Raw genomic sequence first — 19,179 nt, 5'->3', positions numbered from 1 at the left:
TTAGCATGAAGCCCTGCAAGAAGCAGGGAGCTCCGGAGACTCTTGGCTCTTCTCGAGTCTCATTAGGTCTGCATATTAATGACTTGCAGCAATATAAAGGGGCCCTGTAGCAGCCTCCTCTTCCCCTGGTGCCTGGGTTTCCCATCGTTAAGGGCACAGTGACTATAGCAGCAAGAAAACAGAGGACGTTTACAGACCACGCGGGTGAGGCAGCACTGCTATGACAGTAGTGAGTCCCTTGCCCTGGTATCTTCTAAGACGGGGGTCAGGGGAAAAAAATGCATGACTGGAGAGACTCTGGCAGTATCTTGTGTGATGCACTTGTCGGAAATCCTTACACATGATGGAGCACAGAGGAAACAAGGGGAAAGAAATCACTGTATTGAATGAAGACATACCAGACCTTTGGATACTGTGGTAGGGAAGAAAGCACAAGCAGTTGTGGCTAAAATGCCGTGTGAGGGTGAGAATGAATTCTAATGCACCAGCTCTAAACAAACGTCCCTTTCAGAAGAAAACTGACAGCATGAGAGCAAAGACAGCAAGCCGGACAGATGGGAATAACGCTGCAATCTATATCTTTTCTAGGTGATTCAAGTCATAGTCTTTTAAAGCATTTCTTTCCTTTGTCAGGACTGAAAGAAGTGTCCTTAAGAATACCTTAGCCTCATTAAGATGGAGATCACTTTTGCTATATGGTGCTTCAATTTGAATTAAAAAACGATCCTCAAAAAATGCTAAGGTATTACACATTCAGAGCACCCAATGTGTCGCCACTATCGCCAGCAAAAATCCTCACAGTCTGGCTGTCATTCAATCACTGGGTTCATTCTTTCCCTTGGGAACTCCTCCCGCACTTCACACTGCCATGCCAGCTGAAGTGCCTACTAAACAAAATTGCCTAATGCTCTGAAATTCTGCAAATCTGCCATTTAAAAAAAGATGCACTATAAAATGTACCGATAACTTTGTTTTAATGTGCAGGAAGTTTTCTTACAGCAAATGTTGGAGAATAACATACCACCCCCACCACCCCCCTCCCCAGATAAATAAAATAAACTCTGCCCCGTGAATGAAAAGGGTTCAAAATTGTCTCCTTGCCCAGGTAACTGTAGTAGTAAGCTGACTTAAACCCAGCCTCCCATGCGATATGCTCACATTATTTATGCCACTCTTGTATTATATTCCTGTAAGTAACTGCTCTTTCTAGTCTCCCTACTTAAAGATCTACTATTTCCATTCTCTTATCAGACTTACCAGAGGATTGACCTCGATTAGTGGCATCATGATCACTGTCTCCTTGCTCACTGTCTCCATGACCACTGTCCTTAGAGCTTACTATGTCTGCCTCCTGGAATGCAGAACTAGACACAGAAACATCTTTACATTAGAATAAACATGAAAGAGGAGCTCATAAAACATTCTTCTGCCATCACATGGCCAAACACGGTGCTGCATTTACCCACTCCTGCCTGCTGCACTGCTTCTGCAGAGATGCTCTGGCCACCATAAACAAAACTGGCATTTTCAGACCTTGGTAGTCTAGCTGAAACGGGCAGTAAGCGTTATTACTCTGCCTGGGTTTCATGTGATTGGTATAAATAATCTGGTTGCATTTACTTAAGCTGGATAGCTAACTTTTAACTCAGAGAAACCAGTGTTTTCTGGAAGACCCTACAGAAGTATTCCTAAGTATTTAAAGCACGTTTTAGACTAATAGAAAATGAGATTTTGTTCTCTTTTCAGTTGGTTTTAAAACCAGTTCAGAAAAGCCATAATTCAAACTCAGTTGTCAATGTTTTATTTAATACATCTACATACATTCAATTTCCCATTGCTTTACTACTATTTTACATCTGCAGTAAACACATTTCTGCACCCCATTCAGACTTGCTAAAGCATGCATTAGGAAAACAAGGCTAAGGAGCTCATACCTGTTTACTCGTCGGGGTCTGTCAACTAGATAACTGAGCTCAGCACGCTGATGTTTTGTCTGGGAAAAAGAAAATATTGGGAAATATTGTAACTCTTGATATTTCTGTAACCAGCATCAGAAAATACACCAGAGCAGCTCACCATATTCAGTGTAAATGGTAATGTTTAGCTGCAAGTAGGCCTACACAATCTGTTTCTAGGATGTAAGGGGAAAAAACCCAGCTCTTATTCGCACAGATGGAAAGGCACGAGGGGTTTTTTCCTGAGTTTTTTGGGATGAGATTCCAACACTTTTTCTCACAGTGCACGCTGACGAGCATCACAAGGACTCGCACGAAAACCAACAGAACTATTTCCAGAGTTGTGCACTAGTTAGTCTGAGAAAAAAAAAACAACTTACTGTAATCTAGTTTTTAGCCTGTTTTTAATTCCAGTGTATAAAAATAGGGGGAGATGGTACACCCTATGGAAGAAAAGACATTGAGATAGCCTTGAGTCCTTAGAAAGGCAACAGGAGACAGAGTTTTACAGACGTTTTGAGGAAAGGTCGATCTTACAAGCCAGTATTAGAAATTTTACTGCAAAACTTAACGCTTTAGGAAATACCATTCAAACCGCCTTTGCCAGACTGGCCAGTATTCAGGTTTCAGTACTCATGCTAAGAGAGGATGTGTTGTTTTCATTAGCGCGCAGGCAGAGAGGTACTGAGAGCATGTATGAGCTAACCCAGTAGGAAATGATTAACAGGGGAGCATTATGGCATGGCATATGCTTTGATAGGAATTCTCTACGCACTAGATAACACAATATAGGCAACATGTTTAACAGAAGGGGACGTTAAGTCTCTGCATATAATTTCACGGAAACTCTTTCTTGACGCTTTCCTTTGCGAACTCAGCTTTGGGTTATAGAGAGCTGTTCAGATAAAGAAAAGTCAATTAATAAACCCTAATTCGCAAATTAATTAAAGTTCCTGCTAACTGTAGCGATTGTCACAGTCCCAGAGGGGGGTTCCCCCAAAGCCTTACTGGCACATGCAAAGATTACAGGAAGAAAAAAGACAAGAGTTTTACAATGTTGCTCCAGAAAACCCTGTGATTACGCCTCACGTCATTTCATTACTGTCAGCGGCAGCGAGTCGGGGAAAAGCAGTAACACCCCCCCACACCCACCGCCCCCCCCGCGATCCGCCTGCGGGTCACGGCTCAGCAGGAGCTCTGCGCCCCGATGCTGCCCGGCCGGGGCCAGCTTCGGTCACCGGCACCGGGGGGACACGGCGGGGGGGGACACGGGGGACACACACACACGCGTGGCTGCACCGGTGTCTGGTCCCGAGTGAGAGGGGGCCGGCGGCTGGCCGGGGCGGGGGGGGGGGGGGGGGGGGGCTGCCCCGCACCCGCCTCTCCCCAGCCGGCTGCTGAAGCCTCCCAAATATTCGAGGCCAAGGAGGAGAGAGGCGGCGGGCGAATGGATTAAAAGGGGAAAGGAGGAGGAAGGGAGAAGCAAGAAGTGTCTTCCCCGCCGGGAGAGGAGGGGCGGGAGCTCCGGGAGAGGACGGGAAAGCGGCGCGGGGGCTCGGGGAAAGCGGCGCGGGGCACGGCCGGCCTCCGGCGGCCCCCCACGGTCCCCAACCGCCCCCCACGGTCCCCCGTGGGGTGGGGGGCGCCCGGGCCTTACCTCGCTGGACAAAATGCTGCCGTTGGAGATGATGTCGGGCTGCTGGTCGGCGTAGCCGGTGACGATGGCCCCGCAGGGGTTGTGCTCGGCGTCGGTGCTGCGGGAGGGGCTGCAGGGCTTGAGGAACATCAGGTCGGTCTTGGCGGACTCCGGAGTGAGGCAGACCTGGTAGCAGTAGTTCTGGTTGTGGTGGTGCGAGCCGAAGCTGCCCGACTCCTCCACCGGCCCCTGCGCCGGGTTGCTGGGCACGTTGGAGCTCTGCACCAGCATGATGTCCGACTTGCTGAGCTTCTTCTTGCGGGCCCGCGCCTGGCGGCTGCAGCAGGGGCAGCAGCAGCAGCAGCCCAGGCAGCAGTCGCTGGCCAGGCAGGTGTAGATGTTGAGCTTCTTCTCCTTCTGGCAGCGCACGGCCAGGACGATCATGGCCAGCAGGAAGATGAAGGAGACGGAGCCCAGGGCGATGATGAGGATGAGGGTGAGGTCGAGCGAGGTGTCCCCGCCGGAGCGGCTGGGGCGATGCTCGCCGGAGGAGCCGCCGCCGCCGCCGCCCCCCGCGCCCGCCCCCGCGCCCAGGCCGCCGCCGCCGCCGCCGCCGCCGGGCCGCTCGGCCGCGCCGTCCACCAGCACCACCTGGATGGCGGCGGTGGAGGAGAGCGGCGGCTGGCCGTGGTCGCGCACCTCGACGACCAGCTCGTAGGGGCGGTGCGGGTCGCGCTTGGCCGGCACCCTGCGCGCCGTCCGCAGCTCCCCGGTGCGCCAGTCCATGCGGAAGAGGCTGGCCTCGTTGCCCCGCAGGATGCTGTAGGTGAGGCGGGCGTTCTCCCCGTCGTCGGCGTCCACCGCCGCCACCCGGCTCACCAGGTAGCCCGGCTCGGCGCCGCGGGGCAGCGCCTCCCGCGCCGGGGTGCCGTTGCGGCCGGGCAGGGGGCTGACGATGGCGGGCGCGTTGTCGTTCTGGTCCACCACGACGATGTGGACGGTGGCGTTGCCGGCCAGCGGCTGCGGCTCCTCGCCGGCGTCGCGGGCCTCCACCTGGAAGCTGAACTCCTTGAGCTGCTCGTAGTCGAAGGAGCGGAGGGCGTAGAGGAAGCCGTTCTCGGAGTTGATGGAGACGTAGGTGAAGACGGACATGCCCTGGATCTGGCTCTCCAGGATGGAGTAGGAGAGCTGGGCGTTGGCGCCCTGGTCCCGGTCGGTGGCGCTGACGGCGTAGATGTAGGCGCCGGGCACGTTGTTCTCGCTCACGTAGACCTGGTAGACGGGCTGGCTGAAGCGCGGCGCGTTGTCGTTCACGTCGCTCACCCGCACCTGGATGGACTTGCTGGTGCTCAGCGGCGGCTGCCCGCGGTCCCGGGCCACCACGGTGAGGGTGTAGGCGTCGCCGCCCGGCTGCTCGCGGTCCAGCGGCCCCTCGGTGACGATGGTGTAGTAGTTCTTGAAGGAGCTCTTGAGGCGGAAGGGCGCGTCGCCCTGCAGCAGCTCGCACGTCACCTGCCCGTTCTCCTCCGAGTCGCGGTCCGAGACGCTGAAGAGGGCCACCACGGTGCCCGGCGCCGCCGCCTCGCTCACCGCCTCCTTGACGGTGGAGAAGCTGATCTCGGGCGCGTTGTCATTGGCGTCCAGTACCCGCACCAGCACCTTGCAGTGCGCCGGCACGGCGTTGGGCCCCAGGTCCTTGGCTTGCACGTACACCTGGTACACGCTGCTCTCCTCGTAGTCCAGCTCGCCGCTCACCTCCAGCCGCCCGGTGCGCGGCGCGATGCCGAAGAGCTCCCGGGCGCGGGCCGAGATGTGGCTGCTGAAGGAGTAGATCACCTCGCCGTTCTGGCCCTCGTCGGGGTCGGTGGCGTTGAGCTGCAGCACCAGGGTGCCGGGCGGCGAGTTCTCCGGCAGCGAGACGGTGTAGACGGGCTGCTCGAAGGCGGGGACGTTGTCGTTGGAGTCCAGCACCCTGACGGTGAGCAGGGCGGTGCCGGTGCGCTGCTGGGGCTGCCCGCCGTCCACCGCGGTCAGCACGTAGCGGTGCACCGCTTGCTGCTCCCGGTCCAGCGGCTTGTCCAGCACCAGCTCGGCGAAGCGGTTGCCGTCGCCCTGCGTCTGCACGTCGAGGGAGAAGTAGCTGTTGGGGGTGATCTCGTAGGTGCGCAGCGAGTTGGTGCCCACGTCGGGGTCGAAGGCGCTCTCCAGCGGGAAGCGGGTGCCCGGCGTGGCGCTCTCCGAGATCTCCACAGTGAGGTCGGGCTCCGGGAAGGAGGGCGGGTTGTCGTTGATGTCGAGCACCTCGATCTCCACCCGGAACAGCTCGAGGGGGTTCTCCAGGAAGACCTCCAGGTGCAGCAGGCAGGAGGGGCTCTGCTTGCAGATCTGCTCCCGGTCGATCTTCTCGTTCACGTAGAGCACCCCGGTTTCCAGGTTGAGCTCCAGGTAAGGGCTGCGGGAGTTGGGCGCCGTCTGGAAGCGGCGAGCCGAAAGTTTTGTAATGTCCAAGCCCAGGTCCTCGGCGATATTCCCCACGAACGTGCCATGCTCCTGCTCTTCCTGCACCGTGTAATGGAGCTGGCAAAGGGCCCCCTCCACCATCCAGAGCAAGGCAAAGAGGAATAGCACAATCATCTCCAAACGGGGAAAGAGATCCCCCCTCCCCAACACCACCTCGTCCTCCTCTTCCAAAAGCCACCACCACCACACCACCACCTCCTCCTCCTCCGAAAACACACAGTACAGTGTGTGTGTGTGTGTGTGTGCCTGTGCGTGTCTATCTCTGCCTGTGTGTGTGTGTCTGTCTGTGTGTGCGCCCGTGTGTGTGTGTCCGCGCCTGCGAGCGTGTGGAGAGAGAGAGAGAGGGATCGGGGGAGGGGGAAGGAAAAGGGGGAGGGGGGGAGAGAGGTTGATTTAGGGGGTGTGGGGGGGTGCTAGATATTATTTCTTCTGATTCATGTTAGGGTTTTTTTCTCCCCCATCTCCCTCCTTTTTGTTACGAGTATTATTGTTTCACACGCTGACCAAATGAAGAAGACAGGCGTCCCCACTTCATCTGTGATCTTCGAAATAAATGGCCAACTAATAACAGGTATTAGCTGGATGTATCTAGAGATACACAGCAGCCCGCTTTTATTTATTCCGAGAGTCTTGGCACTGCACCGCGGCAGCAGCAGTGGCGGCGGAGGCAGCAGCAGCAGCAGCAAATCCCAAGGAGGAAATTTTTGTATTTCAAGATTGTCCTCGGTTTGTCTTCCTGGTGGGAGCTGGAGGGGTAGATGCTGCTGGAAGAGCCGGTGGACATGCCCTCTTTAGATGCAAGAAAAAGGCAGAAAACCGCGAAATTAAAAAAAAAAAAATACAGCCCGCAAAAAGATTTCGTATCAAAAAAGGCAGAGAACAGCTTTGCTGCCCAAAACTTTCATTCCCTGATTTCTCTGGGATTTCCTCTTTTTTATTTAAATATTTTAGATTTTTCTCTCTTCTATTAACAGTCTTTCATTTTCTTCTTTTATTGCTATTATTATGTTCATCATCACTCTGCTTTTTATGGATGTGCTGATCAGTTTGGTTTTTTTTCCTCTCTTGCTGCTTTTGCGTCTAGCCCCTCTCGCTCTCTGTGTCTGTCTCTGCTTGCTGCTGCTGCCGCCGCCGCCGCCGCTCGCCTCCCGTCCCGGCTCCGGTCCCGGTCTCAGCCCCGGCCCCGGCTCCTCTGATCTCTGCCGGCAGTTTCTGAGCCGGCAGCGCTCGGCTTTTCTGTTTTTGCGCAGCGCTCGGCTCCTGCCAACCAATCAGCCGATAGCAACGCCCCCGGGGGCGGCACCTCATTGGCCGCGGCGCACGTCAAGTAAGTTGCGTCACACATGGGAGAGCGGGCAGGCAGGCAGCGCAGGCAGCGCAGGCAGGCAGGCAGGCAGGCAGAGCGAGCTTGGCCCGATCGAGGCTAACCCTGCAGCTCCCGCGGCGCTGCTGGGACTCCCTGCCTGACTCCCTGCCTGCCCCCCTGCCTGCCCGCGAGAGTGGCTGTTCCCCCGCCGCAGTCGCTGGGCGGGAGATCACCGCTCGTCATTAGCGCGTACACACGGGGAATCGTAACCACCCCTCTCCTTGGAGAGGGAGTTTCCACCAGCCACTAACTTTCCTACCCTAGATCGGGCGCGTTTTTCTTTTCTTAGGAAAAGCATAAACAAGGGAAAACTTGAGATTATTATTCCACACCCCCCTCCCATGGGCTGCCGTAGCTAATTAGTTTGTTTGACGGTGGAGAAAGTGCAACTTTTCCATCATAATGTCCGTACAGTGTTTCCAGCTCCGGCCCATTTAAAGTATCGTGAGCCTGCGCCAATTTCCTCCGATTTACACTTCGGAATTTCCACTAACGTAACCGGAGACTGTCGGGCACTGGAGGGGGGGGACGAGGGAAACCGGGCGTGTGTCCTGTGACCGGCTGCTGGGGGGCGGCCGGGGCAGGGCCGGTCGGCAGAGGCTCACGGCCAAGCGCAACGCGCGGTACCGGGTGTGGGTGCGGGCTGCACCCGGGCTTCCCGCGGCGCCGGGGGCTCGGAGGCGGCTCGGCCGCCCCGCGGGCTGGCAGCCACCGCCGAGACTCGGGCGTGCGACTGCTCCTGGATTTTAGCAACCCCGGCCGGGCATCCCTGCGCCGCGCACGGCAGCAGGAGCTCTCCCGTCCCCTTTCCCCCCCGGCAGTGAGAAGACACCTCGGTGCTGGATGGAGTCGATGCCACCAGCGGTGTCTTACAGCGCGTCAAGCGCTCGACTGACGCGGTCTTGATCAGCGCGGGGGGCTGTGGAGCCCCGCCGGCACCACGGAGGGGGCTCGGCGCCGGGGGGGGGCTGCGAAGCGGGTGTTAACCCCCAGCTGTGTCCGCGTCCCGCCCTGGCCACGGGCTTTTTACAGCTGCTGATCCACGTCCATAACTTTACAAAATGAAGAAAGCGTAAAAAGGATTAAATGCATTTTTTTTTTATTATTGTTTCTAAAGAGGAACACAAAGCAGGCGTGAGCCGCTTCTGCTCCGACCCCATCCTTAATCCGTCAGTACGCACCGGCTCCCTTCCACACCTTTCAACACCACACGCTCAGATGCGTTTCCCGCGGCGCAAACGCAGGATTTCACATTTCCACACTCGCGCGGGGACCAGCACCCCCCTTCCCCTCCGCGGGAGCCCCCGCCCTCCCCGGGGAGGGGTCCCGGCGCCACCGCCCGCGCCGGGGGCACAGCCGAGCTCACGCCGACGCGGCCAAACCGACCTCGGCGTCACGCCGGTGCCGGTGCCGGGCCGGCGGTTTGTCACAGCCACCCCCCGCGAAGCGGGTGACGGCGGCGCACCCGGCAGCGGGCGCCGCCGGCGGATCGATACGCGCCGCACCCCCTTCCCCGGGGCACAGCCGCGCTGCCCCGCTTGGTGCCGCCGGCGGAGACGCCTCCGGAGCGGCGGGCTCGGCGTCCAGCGCGGCGGCGGCTCCGGGCCCGCGGCTGCTGCCGGCCCCCCCCCCGGGCGCACGCGGCCCCCGCCCCGCCCCGCCCCGCCCCGCCCCGCCCCAGCGGCCGCACTCGCGGGCGGCGGGCGCCCCCTAGCGGCGGCAGCGGCGCACTGCGCCCCGGCGGCGGCACCGCCCCCCCCCCCCCCCCCCCCCCCCCCCCGCCTCCGCGGGCAGAGCGGGGCTCTAGTACCCGCCACGGCAGCTCCGCGCTGCCGGCCCTGGGCCCCCTTCGCCTGCCTAACACACACCCCCCCGGCTTTCCCCCCCCCTCCGCGGGCCGAGAGCGCCGGCCGCAGCGCTCCCGGTACCGCGCTCACGTCCGCAAGGGGCTGCGCGGCTGCGGAGCGCGGTGCAGCGGCAGACGGCGCGGCCCCGCCGCAGGGAAGCGGCAGCCCGGCGTGTGCGCGGGGGAGCCGCCGGGGCTGCCGGCGGCGCGGTGAGCAGGGAAATGCCACCCCAAATAACATCCCGTCTGGGGGGTGTGTGTGTGTGTGTGTGTGTCCGTCCCCCGCCGCCCCCCCCCCCCCCCCCACCTCCCGGCGGTTAGAGCGGGTCCGAGCAGAGCCGGCGGGGCGATGTCGGTGGGTGTTTTCCAACAACATGGATCGCGTCGGAGCCCCCCCGGCCGCCGCTGCCGGTCGGAGGCGGGCGCGGACCTGGCCGCGTCGCCTTCGCCTGCGGAAGCGCCGCCGTTCGCCTTCCCGGGCGCCGCCGCCAAGTTCAGACCCCGATACCCGAGTTTGTGCCCGGGGCGCGCGGGGCCGGTGTGTTACCCCGCCGTCAGAGAAACGGCCGCTCCCGGTGATGGACCGTTACCCGCAGCAGCCCGTCTCTAAACCCTCCCCACCGCCGGAGCCCCGGCAGCGGCGATTTCTCGTCCCTTCGAGCAAAGCGGGCGGCCCGGGCGCCACCGGCAACACCCGGGGGACCTGGGAAACAGAGGGACACCCCCCCCAGCCCTCCCGGGGCCGTGACCGAGACCGATCCCGCCCCGGGGCCGGAGGTAAGGGCGGGGGGGGGTGGGGCGGGGGTCGGGGTTGGGGCGCGGCACGTCCCCGCCTCGGCGCGAAGGCGGCGTCGGGGCGCGACTCCCACGCAACGGTTTTGTAAAGATGGCCTGACTCAGGGGACAGCGGCCACGCGCGAATAGACATATAGATATTCTTATACATGTGTAGGCGCAGGGGGAGCCGCCCCCCTCCCTCCCTCCGGGCCGCAGCTCCGCGGTGCCCTCCCGCTCCCCGCCCCCCCCGCGTTTCGAAGCGCACCCGGGTCTCCATTTTGTGTGAGGCGGGCAGAGGCGGGGGCACTCTGAGGCGGGGGGACTCTGGGGGGAGGACTCTGAGGCGGGGGCACTCTGAGGGGGGGGCACTCTGAGGCGGGGGAGGGGGGGGGGGGGGGGCTCCTCCGCAGGGTGTTACACCCCGAGCAGTGAATTAAAAGCGCCGATGATCTGAGGCGGCCCTCTAATGCAAAATGACAAATTGCACTTAGGCAATACATGAACGAGAAAATGATTTATGGATTTTCACGACGGTCTGAGCAAATGAAGGCGACATGAATTATACATCCTAATGTGCAGTATATCATTTTCTAATAACACTGTTTTAGTTCTAATGCTGTACGCTGCTCTCTTTGATAGGGGGTATTGATTAAATAAAAAGTCCGAGGGCTGTCTTTAAACTGGACGTGTATCTTCTGCAGGCACCAGCTGAGGTTTATATATTTACCTCTCGCTAAAGCAGAGGGCTATCATCGGACCCCTGACACCGTGGCATTTAGTTTTTCCATCTGTCATCATTTAATTTGGCAGTTACTTCGCCAAATGAAGACTAATCTTTCGTATCACTGCATTTCTCTCCATGCTGCGATTTAGAAATGTAAATAGATGACATCAGGTTTGTAAATCCACTGTGCTGACGGGGATAGCACCTGGGTAAGTCAAACCTTTCCTCCCTGCCAAAATCCTCACGTGCTTCTTTGGCACCTCAAGTACAAAGGCGCATTTTCTAGCAAGGAGAACATATGATAAATCGTCCTGCTCAGCCAGAACTTCCCTAGCATCGCCATTTACCAAATCTCATGGATTATTTCAAAGATAAAAAACTTTGCGTGTAACTCACACACACTGGGAGAGTGAATCAACATGAAAAACTGAGTGCATGTGCCTAAGGGGAGGAAGAGCTGTCAGATAGGGAGGGGGCTCAGCCCCAGACTCAGCCTGCATTAGTGCTCCAAGGACACGCCTTCCCCTCTCCCGTCAGTTTTTTTGCCCTTCGTTACAGAGTGGCGATTAAGTCATAGTGACATAAGCTATGAACATTCCCAATTATTTCAGTGGTTCCTCCTCTAAAATATCACTCGACGTTAAGAAGGACAAGTCCTGGCCTTTCATGAAACAATATAAAACAGAGATGGGGAAGATGGGGGTAAAGGATTAATTTGGGGGGGGGGGGGGGGTGTTAAATCAGTGATTACTGGGGAAGAGGTGAGGAAATGCTCCATTTCTCACTACCGAGTGTAGTATTTCCATTGTTCAGACACAAAAGGAGTCACACAGTAAGAACACACCCAAATGCTGTGTTTTGGATTAAACAATCCTAACCTGGACAATCATAGTTTTGGGTGTAGAAAGTTAATCCCCATTGTTCAGATGAGTCACCGAGCTGATCTTCTGGTTCTATTTTAGGTATCAGTCTTAGTTTTAGGTTGAGGAACATTGTGGCCTCTTTACTGTTTGGATGTTAAAAACCCATTGAGAATCGGATTTGCTCCTCTTGTCCCATGCTCCCCCCCCCCCCAACATCTCCTAGATTGTCATTACTTGATTTAATTTTAATTATCTAGGTTTAAAAAAAGGCCCCACCAAAACCCACCCATGTTCTCCTTTGAGAGAATTAATAACAGCTCTTAGTGCAGGAAAGATTACTGGAATCAATGATGTGATTAGGATTGTAAATAAGAAGTAAAAGATGTCACCATTAGAAAAAGCCTGCTTTGCTAACAGGAAGATGTGTATGTTTTACTGATAGGGCCGTAGGATGAAAATCCTGCTTCAAACAGAGGTCGATACAGAACAATTTCAGAAATTAACTAAGAGGTCTGATTAAGGTTATTTGTGTCAGAGGGAGAGGTTCACTGCCACCACTCCCTCAATGGATTTCTCTCTTAATTGCCAATGAGGAGACAAAACAGGAAGGCTAGACCATTTGGCTAATCAATAAAAAAAGCCTGCCTTCGTGCTTGCCTGAGGAGCACTCCTTGGGTCAGATCGATGTAGCAGCCACCAAAGTTCTTGCAGAGGTCACCAGCAATCAAGACATTTTCTGATGGCTTCTGAACAACGCTGGTGCCAAGCATCTGCCGCAAGGTTGCAAATGTAAGCAGAACTGGAGATACGATATTAATCATCATCCTCATGCTTATGGGAAGACTCCTGGTGATAAAAACAACTGGTTGTATTTATGACCTTAGACAGCTGTTTTAATAAATGAAGATAAAGTATTACTTCATTACATGCTCTGTACGGCACTAGTGATCAGATGTGATGGAGCCTCTCCAGAAGGTGCTGGGAATCTTTCCGAGTAAGAATTGCAGTGGATGCACCACTCTAATTCTGTTCTGGATTGTGGATGCATCCTATAGGGGTTTCTTAAGGCCAGCTTCTGCCTCCTTTCCCTTGCCCCCAGACATTCATACAGATTTCAGGGACACCACTCCAGCAATAAGAGGCTGTTCAGTGTGAAGCAGTAGACTGGTGCAGTCCATTGCTATTATTCTATCTTCTCCAGCTTTCAGAGTCTATCATAAGATTTATTAGAAAAAAAAAAAAAAATCTCAGCCTGTTTTAATGACTTGTGTTTATAGCTGATTCAAGTCTGCACTGAAATAAGTGTAAGAGAACTCTTACTTTTTTTCCACAGTTAAATTGTCAACATTTTCTAGCAACCAGGCCTTTTTACATTGTCTAGATCAGACCAGCCAAGGTCCTGGTCACTTCACTCATTTCTGTATGAATGGCTTTACACTAACCAACACACACGGGGCCCGATTCCTATAAGCTTGCCTCATGTCCGATTATTTTTAATCTATTAACTAGTGGCAAATCTGACAATCTTGAACTTAATGCTTATTGTAGTGCTGCAGATATGTCATTAACCAATGAAAATTACTTTACACAAGGTGATCAATCAAAAATACTTCTTTTAATTTATCTGTCATCTTGCAGATGAGATGACATCTGTATCTAACTTACCTCACAGAAGATATTATTTGACAAAATACTTTTCAGTAAGGCAAATTACTTATCATCTAACTAGAATTTTCAGAAGGGTGATTTACTCCATAGAAACCTGGTATTGCATCAGCTGAGAAGCAAAATATTATCAAGACAGGCATCATCAAGCCACTGTTTTCTGTATTTTATTTTTTTTTATGATAGGGCTCAGACAGCTGCACCCATTTCTTTGAACTTCATTGAAATACAGTTGACCTGTACCTGAATTTAAAAATGCTGCTAAGCTTGAATGATTACTAGAGCAAATGAGGACAAAACTGCAGTGGAAAACTCCAGTTGCTTGAGACTCTGTTAAGCTTCTTATTATACACTCAAAGCCATAGGTAGATGTAGTTACTCATGATAAAGAAAATTGCTGTGTTGATTTTCTTTTCAACAGCAAGTTCAAGCCTTGAACTAAAGCGTAGCTTGTTTTGAGGTTCAGCTTGAAAGCAGTAGTTAAAAATATAAAACTTTTATAATACGGTATGCATAGTGCTTGGCAGAATAAATACAAAAAAACCCCACCCTAGATTGTTTGCCCAGAAGAATTTGCATTCTCTGGCCTCAGTGTTCCATGTATATATAATCTCCAGCATGATTCTCTCATCTGAGTCATCATACCAGCTACACAGCAGATAACAATAGCACCGACTAGGAAGGGAAAGGAGAAAGATGGGAAAAACAATGTTATAATTATGTAGTCACTTAGGAGGTGAGCGCATACCTGTATTTTTATACCTTTTCTAGGTGGAGCTACTTTCACTACTAATAGTTAAGACTGCATTTTTCTATTTGAGTCTTCACGTGGTAAGATCCTATGCTTGGATGCTTGCTTTTTCTCCTCATTGCATCTGGCTAGCATCAGCTCTTCCATAGCGTTACCCACCTCGATTTGAGTATTGAGGAAGTTTCAGGATGAAAGCAGTTCAGCCATTTATGAGGCAATAATCAAGGAAAATACATTATTTTGTCTATGTTAAAAATATTGCACCATCCAATTCAGAAATTTTACCACCTTCACATTTTGGAAGAGTGACTTTAAGAGATGGAGGTCTCAAGAGTGCTTTTTGCCATTCTCAGGAAGATACACCAAAGTAATAAGTCCTTGAAAAGCTTCAGCTTACACATTCTCAGAAATTTTTAAGTTGGTCCTTGAAAAATCTGTACTAGACATCTCCTCTCACAACTCTTGCTTAGTGACTGGACTGCATGACATAAGCTGTGCAAGTTCATATGTTCCACGCAATTGCTGTGGAGGATGAACACCATTTTTCTCAGAATAATTATTTCCAGGGTTCTATGGGCTCCTCTGTAGAACTGGATATAGCTTTGAAGCGTGTGTACACTTATCATCCACACACTTACTACTCCCACTGGTGGTAGGGAAGCAGGAGAAAGTAGAAAAAGAAAAGCACGCATATAGAACAACATACAGAATAGCAGAAAAAGGAGGTCACAAGTACTAGAGAAATGACTATAAAAGTGTAAGTGCAGCAAAACAAACAGTAAGAGGAAAATTTTAAAAAGCATTTAGACTTAAAAGCAATCAGACTATAACCACAAAGCTAAATATCCTACCAGACTTTTCAGCAGCTTCCTAAGTTCCTGCAGCCTAACAAAAAAGCTGTTACAGTTCTCCTTCCCCTTTTATCAGCAGACTTTATGTATGCATATGGAAAAGCTTGCAACTGCTAGCTATTACTTAATTAGGAGTAGTCTGTGCTATAGATCTCAGTGGTCCACACTCTATTCCTTATGCAAGTTGGGGCTTGGTGCTACAATTACAGTTTTTCAATTTGAGAAATCAAACCCAAAGATTGTCTCTCTCCACAGAAGTCCGTGCTAAACTTGGGATCTCTGGGGGCTGTGCCGGCCAGCAGCCACTGCCTCACGCAGCTGCAAGGTTGCTCTGATCAGCAGGAGCTTGCAGCTACGGGGGACAGAGATGATACGCCTCACTCAGCAAAACTTTGGAAAAATTATTAACAAAGTATGCAAGTTGCGTAATCAGACTTAAGAAATGTTTGATCTCAAAGTTACTTATGATGTTGCTCCTAATGAGCCTGTACATTGTGGTGATCTGTTACTAAAAGATCCCTCTCTGCTGCAATTTGTTCTTTGGAACGAGGGGCTCAAATGGTACCAGACTTTTATTCTGAGAGAAGATCTTTTCCAGGAGAGCTTTTGTTGTTTGATCAGTGCTGCTGCTGCTGTTGAATCAGCGGTGGTTAGTAACTGCAGGACTTCAGCTTCTGTTACAGTATGCAGTGCATGAGGAGGGAAAAGAAAGACCTTGTAGTCAAATGTGTTGAATACCATATGCAATTGCGTGTTAACATAAGTAACATATCCCCCAGTTCCTTCGTTTTTAGAAGGGCTATAACAGTATTGCCCAATGTATTTTGACATGAATGGATGAATACTTGTGAAGCACTTGAGTATGATGAGAAGCGCTCCGGAGGTGATTACAATTTTATAGGAAGTGGAAGGTTGGCACAATATGCACTAAAGAAGGCTGCAGCCACATGTGACAGTCTCCTAACATGCCCACAAGAAGCTGCTGAATCACACCTGCTTCCTTTAATGCTGGTGTTTTCTCATTTTGCATGCTTTACTCTGCAAACCCTTTTGAAGTAACGCATGCATATACAATCATATACATATGCTTATATGTAATTACACGAACCTTGATGTTGAACTTGGAAAGAAATGACAGTACTGCAAGATGTGCGTGGTGGGGGGGCAGAGGGGAATGAAGCTGCAATCGAGTTCAGCAGGAGCAAGGGCCAATACAAAACCGATCCTGCCTCTAGCAAGAGGCAGTGTGTTTTAATTCAATGCACCTCCAAGCGCTCGGGAAGAGGCTGATCAGCTCCGCCACTCAAGACAGCAAAACGTTACCCCCGTGACAGACAGGGTCACCCCGCCGTGGTGGAGCTCAGGGCGAGCATCCTTCCCCCAGCAGCAGCCTTTCTGCACCCCTGCTGCACTCAGCGCTCCCAGAGAGCTGCGAGCTGCAGCAGCTGCTGCTTCCAAGGGATGGTCCGGCAAATCCTGCAGCTGTGGGAGGCAGCAGCTGGATTGCAAAAAAGCAGTGTGATGCCCACGCAAAAAGAGGAGCTGTGCTTATTACAAATAAAAGTAGTAATGCAGCGTACTGTTGTGTGGTAATCTGCACTGCTGTGCGGTCACGAGAGGAGCGTCTGTCTCCAGAAGGCAGAGAGCTGACTTAAAGAAGTAATCAATTTAGTGGAGAAAAATACAACACAGGCGCTGTGATAACTCTACGTGAGCTAAGTATGAAAGTAAAGAGATTTGCAGGAAAAGGAGGGAAAAGGAAGACAAGACAGGAAGGACTCAAGTTGTGGGAAGTGTAAAATGGAAGAATGAGTCATGTAAATGTGATTTAGGGTAGAGTGGGAAGATGATAGAAATGTTGTAGGAAGGCTTGGATTTTCTTAGCTTTGAAAAGCATTTGAGAGTTTTCTGGCTTTCAGCGATTCTCATAGGTTTCCCTGTAATTGGGGGAAGCTTGGTGAAGGGGGATTGTTGCTTCCCATAAAAGGCAGTGTCAGGAGCAGAGTGGGAATATTTTGGAACAACTTACTGCTATTACTGGTTCTGGCCTACTACTGACTTTAATTGGGAAAGCCTTTTCTGGAGGAATGTGTTAGAAAGTCATCTGCAGCTCTCCCATGCTGCTGTAATGTTGGGCAGTGGGGATCTGGGGAGCACTGGTGTCTACCAGTTTCCACCACTGTAGTTTCTAAGAATCTGTAGGTGACCAGGAAACTAGTTTAAAATGTTCAGTTTGTTGGAAAGGAAGGATGTATACTTTTGAGCCTTTGCCATATTTTGCTCAGCACAGAAAGGAACAAAAGCACAATTAGGAAGGAAGAAATAGCCTTCACGGCATTACCAAAGTGCCAATAAATAGCTTCAGAAATGTGGTTCTTGTTGCAAGTAAAGATAGAAAAGCCAAATAATAGTTGTACACATTGATTTTGCAATGAAACTATAGGCTTACAGGGCAGTATTGAAGAATATTAACTGAAGATCCTCAACCAGAATTCAGAAAATTATAACATCATCAGAAGTCCTTTATCTACAGAACTGTATATATAAAACTGTAAATTTTAATGCCCTTTTTTAGAATTTTCAATAGGTAATAAATAGCCACCTTGTGTTGTGGTCTCTGTGGGAAGAGGGAGGGTAATACCTGATTGGTATTCTAATCGGAGAAGCCCCAAAAAATGGGGCTAGAAAAAAAAATATGTATCTAACCGTATTATTTTCCTGCCAAAATGAGCTTTCTGGGTAATAATTTGGTTCTGAAAATTTCTAGAGATGATTGCTGTAATAAAACAGTTTCCAGAGCGTATGTGCTTTTAGGGAATGGCAAAAATTGCCATTTGATGTAGTACCAAAGTTAGAAGACAGGTTTGTGTTCTTGCTTTGCTAGTGGTGATGATTTGAAACTGCTTTACTTTTCCATGCCTCAGTCTTTATATATGTATAATGGGCATAATTCTCCCCTACGAAAAAAATGAATTAGGACCATGAGTAAGAAGGTCCTATACAGGAATTGGACTTCATTACTGTGTATGAGTCTAATCTGAGAAGGGTTTCCTCTAAGCCTGCCTACTGAAATGAGACAGAAATGTCTGCTTTGGGCATCCTAACAGCAGAAGTTTGGGAACTTTTTGTAGGAACTTGGTGTGGTTTGGCAGTATGAAAAATGCATTGTTAGAGCTTCCAGGGCTGCATCAAAAATGCTGTGGCCATGGCCAAAACACAGCCTCATATAAACATGTTTGGTTTATTCAAATATCTTCAGGATATATAGATAAGTTAATTTTGTAGTGGCAAGGTTTACTGCTTGTCCCGTGTATGCTCGCTCATAGGTAACTTCTGTCTTGACTTGGAAGAAGTGAGTAGATTTTCCATATTGCTTGATTTGTCTAATCTACTAGGATTGTAAATGATTAAGATTTAACCTGATCCAGCTTGTTATTGCTGGGTGATCAGATAGCATGTATATGACCTATCTACTCATGTAGAGAAGATGCTGATCATATATTAGTGATCTAAAAAGCCTAACAGAAATTTATTAAAAAACCTGTAAAATTAGAATAGAGGTTTCCTCAGTACCATTTGGTTGCCAAATGTGGCATTAGGCAATAACAGCTTTCAGTCTGTGAGAGTGGTAGAAAAAAATTTACAAAATGGTTTAACCTTTCTGGCTATAAGAGCATTGTAACTTTGGCACCTGTTCTAGTCCCACTTAAATCACTGGAGTTTTTGACACAGACTTTTAATTGGGGTGAGATGAGATCCTGCTTTAGACATGGCTTCATTTGTCCTACAAATCTGTGTGTGTTTGTCAGCCAGTGGACAACTGTTCTTTGATCATGTGTTTTGTTCTTTGTTTTCTTTTTTCTCTTACAGGAACAATAGAAACATATTTTCTCTGGCACTCACTGCAAACAGTAGAAGCCTTGCCTGAAATTAGGAATGGTCAGTATCCAACCAGCATAAATTTTAGTTAAAATGTTTTTGAATCATGTTCCTTGTTTTTATCATTTGATGCTATATTCATTTTTTGGCCTTGCTCTACAATATATATACATGCACACACACGCATACATACAAGTGGAAATAAAACTGTCGGTTACAGAAGTCTGACCTTGCATTTAATGAACATGTGAAATTGTGACGAAGCTGGGACATGGCAGAAATGCAGAACCATGACCCTGGAACCAGCAATACAGAAAGCATTTTCTAGAAAGAAAAAGTATGTCCT

General features: G+C 51.2%; 1 protein-coding gene across 6 annotated transcripts in view; it reads right to left on the bottom strand.

Annotated features, from left to right (window-relative positions):
- The window catches only part of PCDH10 (protocadherin 10), a 38,126-nt gene extending 30,852 nt beyond the window's left edge, over positions 1-7,274 (bottom strand). For all 6 annotated transcript variants that reach the window (XR_012628796.1, XM_074867317.1, XM_074867316.1 and 3 more), the window contains exons 1-3: positions 3,613-7,274; positions 1,935-1,993; positions 1,258-1,364 (exon numbers count right to left, since the gene is read on the bottom strand). Coding sequence is in view for 5 of the 6 variants with exons in the window: in XM_074867317.1 (XP_074723418.1) it covers positions 1,258-1,364; positions 1,935-1,993; positions 3,613-6,225 (2,779 nt within the window). In the remaining variant the exon portion in view is untranslated. The remainder of the gene's footprint in view (positions 1-1,257; positions 1,365-1,934; positions 1,994-3,612) is intronic.
- Positions 7,275-19,179: the final 11,905 nt, after the last annotated feature.

The sequence above is a fragment of the Strix uralensis genome, chromosome 4, assembly GCF_047716275.1.
Source record: "Strix uralensis isolate ZFMK-TIS-50842 chromosome 4, bStrUra1, whole genome shotgun sequence".
NCBI lineage: Eukaryota > Metazoa > Chordata > Aves > Strigiformes > Strigidae > Strix > Strix uralensis.
The sequence above is the reverse complement of the archived record's forward strand: the minus strand, read 5'-3'. Positions and strand labels throughout refer to the sequence as shown.